This window comes from Condylura cristata, unplaced genomic scaffold (genome assembly GCF_000260355.1).
Source record: "Condylura cristata isolate star-nosed mole 26May11 unplaced genomic scaffold, ConCri1.0 scaffold00037, whole genome shotgun sequence".
NCBI lineage: Eukaryota > Metazoa > Chordata > Mammalia > Eulipotyphla > Talpidae > Condylura > Condylura cristata.
In genome coordinates this window covers 2,704,346-2,709,734 of record NW_004567138.1, presented here as the reverse complement: position 1 = coordinate 2,709,734, position 5,389 = coordinate 2,704,346, and the positions used below count along the sequence as shown (strand labels likewise).

Below are 5,389 nucleotides of genomic sequence, written 5' to 3'. Positions count from 1 at the left end.
TTTTTTTTTTTTTTTTGTATATAGAAATTTGTCATGTCTAAATGATCAGATTTGTATGGTTATGGCCTGAAAGAATTACTACGTAAAAGGCTCTTAAACTATATCTATGCTTACTTTATGTTTAGTTACACAGAGCCCTCTTCTGTATTCTGCAATTTGAGAATACTGTTCATTCCTATATTGAAAATACTTCTCTGAGCTCCCTTCTTAGTTGAAACTCTTAAGCCATTGCAACTCCTTTTTCTTCAGAGATGAGGTTTGACATTGTCAGCACTTCCTGTTCCACTAAACCCAAAGAATATAATCATGAACAAGAAGTGTTTGTAACAAGGGATCCTAGCTACCCATAAGACAGTACTCATGATGAGGACAAAACAAAGTTCAGCCTTCTTTCCCCCACACCTCATTTTCATGGGGGATAAAACATGTATCTTAACGGAAAGGCCTCATTTGAGTTTGTTTCTCTGTAATAGTAAGAGGCCAGAATCAATATGGAGCAACTTCTCAGAAGTCATATTCTGTCCAAAAATTAAGCCAGCCAACGGAAACTGGAGAGCTGTGGGATTGTAGAGTCAACCCACCCACAGCAACAGTTCCTAAATTCAGAATCTCGGCCCCTCCCTCACTGTTGAATGCAATTTTTCTGGTAGCTAACACTCACCTGTACCATGGCAGGAGGGAACAGCGGCTTTCGTCTCTCATGTCCTCACGACTTGCATACAAATGGTTCAGCTGTATTAAAATTAAGTGCATTTGGCCAATAGGTAGTGTCTATACAATAACAGTCTCTGAGCATTTCCGTAACTTTTCTTATCTGAAAGGACTCAAGTCTTCCACTGCAGATAATTGGAGACTTCACCCAAGTTTTCTTACCCTTTGCTTGGTTGGTTTGCTGTCTGGATGAGCCTGTCTCCTTTTCCATGGCCAGTCTGAAGGCCTTCTCTGGAAGTGTTGTTTACAGTAACCCTTGCCGAGATAACACACTGCCCTCCGAATAGAATAACCGAGGCTACACAAGCTGAAGGCTGTTGTCTTTAAAGAGCAGTCACCAAATGGGCTGTATCAGCTTCATCTGGTTCATACAAGAACCAGACTCCAGGGCAGGACTGGGGTACGATCTTTAGTCAGTGAATCCTACACTTGATGCCTGGGCATTCGTTGGGTTCTGTAAATACTGCCTCTTGGGTCTTTGGGAGATGTTTCATCCTCTCCAAGCCATCACCACTCACCTGTAAACCCAAATTGTCAGCTGTAAGGCACTTTCAAGAGCCCTGGTGGCGGTATTCCTGGTGGCTTTGGGTTGAGATCGTCCTGATTTCTAGCCAGTGGGGTCCCGGCCCCAGAGCCATCTCTGAGATTCGTACTATTGGGTCATTATCCTCCAAACTTCGATCCTATGCCTCCCATCAGCCAGGGGGAAAAGAGACACCAGAACTTTGAGGGCACTATCAGACTGACATGGCCAGTACAGAGGAGAACGAGGGAAGGAATGATGTTTTGCACCTTATTGAAAAGAAAATTTTAAGTGCATACATAGTTAAGAGCTTTTATTGTGACAGGAGAACTTTTTTCCATATGCGTGCATACTCTCTGTAATTCCAGTGTAAAATATTGTACTTGCACTAGCTTTTTTAAAACAAATATTAAAAAAAAAATGAAAGAATTCATATTCTATTTTCTAATCGTGGTGTGTCTATTTGTAGGATACACTCGAGTCTGTTTATTGAATTTTATGGTCCCTTCCTTTGATGGTGCTTGCAGGTTTTCTAGGTAGAAATTATTTCATTATTATAATAAAACAATGTTTGATTCAAAATTTGAACAAAATTGTTTTAAATAAATTGTCTGTATACCAGTACAAGTTTATTGTTTCAGTATACTCGTACTAATAAAATAACAGTGCCAATTGCAAATGTGTCATTGCCTTTGTGGGTGGCCTCGGAGACAAGGCTGAGAACGCAGTGATTGGTGTCGCCTTCCTTACCCACCGGGGACCCCAGGTAGGTTGGTGGTGGTGAGAAGTAGCACTGGTATTGCCTCTGCTACTCTTTTTTTTTCTTGGCGGATGGGGTGAGGTGGCTGTGCTTGATACGAGGTTGAGAGAAAAGGCACATTTCAGCATCTGACATCTCAGCTCGGTCATGTTTATTTCTCCGATCAAAACAAGCTGTTCGTAAGAGGTTTGTCTAAACAGCGTTTGGTAGTTTCGCGGGCTCATGCAGCATCATCGACGCGTTCTGTAGTTTTGCTGTCAATGGGCCGGTGATCTGCAACATTTATTCGTCGCCTGTGTTACAAACTCACACAGCGGGGACCCCCAGCATGTGATCAGTCTGCACCCCAGGTTTGCCCTATGTCCAGTCTGAGGCCAACTGTGCCACTGAGTGTCATTGCCCAAGAGAGTAATTCCTCAGGGACCTAGAACTTTCAAGGACCTCCCCACCCCCTCTGCATACGTGGCCATCAGGTCCGCCCAGCCTTAAGGTTCTGCAGGGATGGAAGAGGCTTGTGGGTGGAAAGCCAACTTTTCACTTTGTCCAGGGACGGATGGATAACTCCTCTTGGTCTTCTTGGTTAGCTGTCTGGGGACCCTCCACCGGAAATCTCTTACAAATGTAGAGAGCGAAAGTCCTAACCTGGGCACTGGTGAAAAGCCTGGCAGCCCTGCCCAGAAGCCACCCTGGCCCTCCTCTTCTAGAACAGTCAAGCAGATGCACAGGGCACTATGGGCAAGCTGGGGTAAGGATACAGGGAGACCCAAGCTGTGAATGACGGCCACCCTGCTGTTTTAACGTCAGATGCTAACAGTTCTGGTTGTGACAAGTTTAGGGCTCAGTGACTGCGACTGACCTCATTGGTCAACCTGACTAGGGAAGAACTTCTGCTTTATAAGCTGCAAGGGAGGAAGAACCTGAGGCATGGCATGCGGCCCCAAGGAATGCCAACAATTCGCAGGCTCTCCCTCCCACCCACTCTTACACAGGCCACAGGAAGGCCACCCGGGCACAGCCTCGCTGCTTGTTTAATCTTGTGTTTGCACGATAGATAGATGGACAGATTCTGTGTCATCCCCCACGCCCCAGGACCCACTGCAATTAGGGGCAGAGCAGGATTAGTTAAGGCAGGAGCTGGTGTCTCAGACATGGAGCTTCGAATCGATCCCAGGGAGTTCTTGGCTTTTACTATAATGCAGTTTTCACCTCTCTAAAGTCTGTAGGAGCGGCACTGGCTTTGGTTTTTCCAAACAAACAGCCATGTGGACTGACAGATAGGCTTGGCCCTCCTGGCCACAGGGCGTGGCAGGTGCCTGATGTGACAAAAGGGGCATTGGTGACCTCAAGCTGAAACCGGAGCACAGAAAAGACGCAGTCTGAAACGTTCCCTGACTGCTGCTTGGATGGTTTTCACCCATTTCTTTCAGATCTCTTTTCTTTACCTCTCCCTGATTTTGCAATCACCTCTTTAAAACTCCCAAACTTCTATAAGGACTTCAATGGGAAACTTTCAGTCTTCCCAGTCAAGAGGTGTGCTGTTTTCCAGTAATTAAAAGCTGGAGGGAGAGGCTGGATGGCAGTAACCCCCTTGGCCCTGAACTGCCTCCCATCCCCCAGCCCTCCCCAGGAACCAAAAGCCCATCTGGGAAGGAGGTAGGACACTCTGTCCCTGGCCCCTAAGCTTACCTGCAAATGCAAAAGCCAGCACTCTAGCAAGTCGTAAGATAAGAGCATTATATTATATTAAAGTGAAACCATTTAAAAAAAAAAAAAGTGTGTGTTAGTTTTAACAATGAGGTTATGAGTTGCACAGGCAGCTGGGCTTTGACCACTGGCCCAAGCAGTGCCCTGCTTCTGAGCCCCCAGAAGGCACTAGGGGAGCCCTGACGCCTCCAGGTGGCAGGAAGGGGAGACATTCCGCCATTGGGGAGCAGCCGGAAGCTCTGATGTAACAGGAGGAGGAAGAAAGGAGAGCAAGTGTGCCTGGCGGGGAGCTCCTCCTGGAGGTTAGCTGAACACCGTGTTGTGCTGCTGGGTGACCCGGATGAACGTTGCCCTCCTGCTCAGCTCCTTGAGTTTGGCGGCCCCCACATAGGTACAGGTAGATCTGAGTCCCCCAAGAATATCCAGAATCGTGTTTTCCACATCCCCTTTGTAAGGCACTTCCACGGTCTTGCCCTCAGAGGCTCTGGAAGGAAAACAAAGTTTTTCTATTAGTCTAGTGCTGTTTGCTTAAGAACTAGGTTGAAATGTCCAGCATTAGCACTTGAAACAGCGTTGGGGTCGAAACAGCCTGGGGAGGGGGGCTGTGGTTCAGGGCACCCGTTGACTCTGCTCCCACATTGCTACAAATGCCAAACTGGCCAGGCCAGCTTCTTGGATGGAAATGGTCACATGGGTGACCCAGAGAGCCTGGGAAAGAGTCAGTTGCACCCTAAGATTTCCAAGGCCTGTACTGCCCTCTCCCAGGGCCTATACCCTGCCCACGCAGAAGCTGCTCACCTTTCTATTTTATCTTAATCAGCAATCTCTAGTAGTTCCAGGTCTCAAAATGCCCCAGGGGAAGGAGAACAAACCTGGTGGTAAATGCCAGCTCTCTCAGGTCAACAGAAAAAGCCCTGAGCTCTGTCCTCCCCAGCCAGCACTCGGGAGACAGCGTCTTCAGGAGGAAGAGGAAGATGTCACTGGCATGGAAACCTCATGTCCCAGCCCTGCATGCAAACCTGCACCAGGTCCATGCCTGTGGCCTGCCAGTCTTTCTTGGGGGGCCCCTTTGCTGGCTACATTCCTGCCAGCTTGCCTTCGTGAGCTCAGACAAATCACCTGCCATCCTGGGGTCCTCAGAAGGCAGAACTGGAACAGAACTAAGGCCGGTGTCAACACAGGAAGTGTCAAGCCTTTGGACTGCATTGCTCATGTTTTCAAGGGAACATTTAGAAATTCAGAATGCCCAGCCCCTGGTACCAGCACAAAACAAGATCTGAGCACCCTTGCTGAGTCCTTGACCCTCTCTTCACCCAGCTGTTTGAGTCTATGCGTCAAATGCCCTGATTGCCAAATGGAGACACAGCGAGACTTGCTTTTGAAGGAGCGTAAGAAGGATACATCCTTGGTGCGCCTCCCAGCCACTGGCCTCACCTCTGGCCTCCACACCAACGCTTGCAAGCATAAAGAAGTAAAATTGGGCCCTCCCTGGTGGCCGGTTAGAGCACAGCACTAAGAAGCTACATCCACTGCAGCATGAGATCAATCCCTGACCCAGAGATGATCCACATGGCACGGCAGACCTCTCCTGACCAGCCCGCTGTTCTGCTCCTCACTCTGTCTCTGGTGAATCCTCTCAACCCCCTGCACCTCTGACCTTACCCCTGTTCTTTGTGCATAAATAAATAAAT

General features: G+C 48.0%; 1 protein-coding gene across 1 annotated transcript in view; it reads right to left on the bottom strand.

Annotated features, from left to right (window-relative positions):
• Positions 1-5,389, bottom strand: part of GMPR (guanosine monophosphate reductase) — a 49,165-nt gene continuing 43,776 nt past the window's right edge. Inside the window, exon 9 of the mRNA XM_004693302.2 lies at positions 1-4,182. Coding sequence (XP_004693359.1) covers positions 4,002-4,182 — 181 coding nt within the window. The 3' untranslated portion in view covers positions 1-4,001. The remainder of the gene's footprint in view (positions 4,183-5,389) is intronic.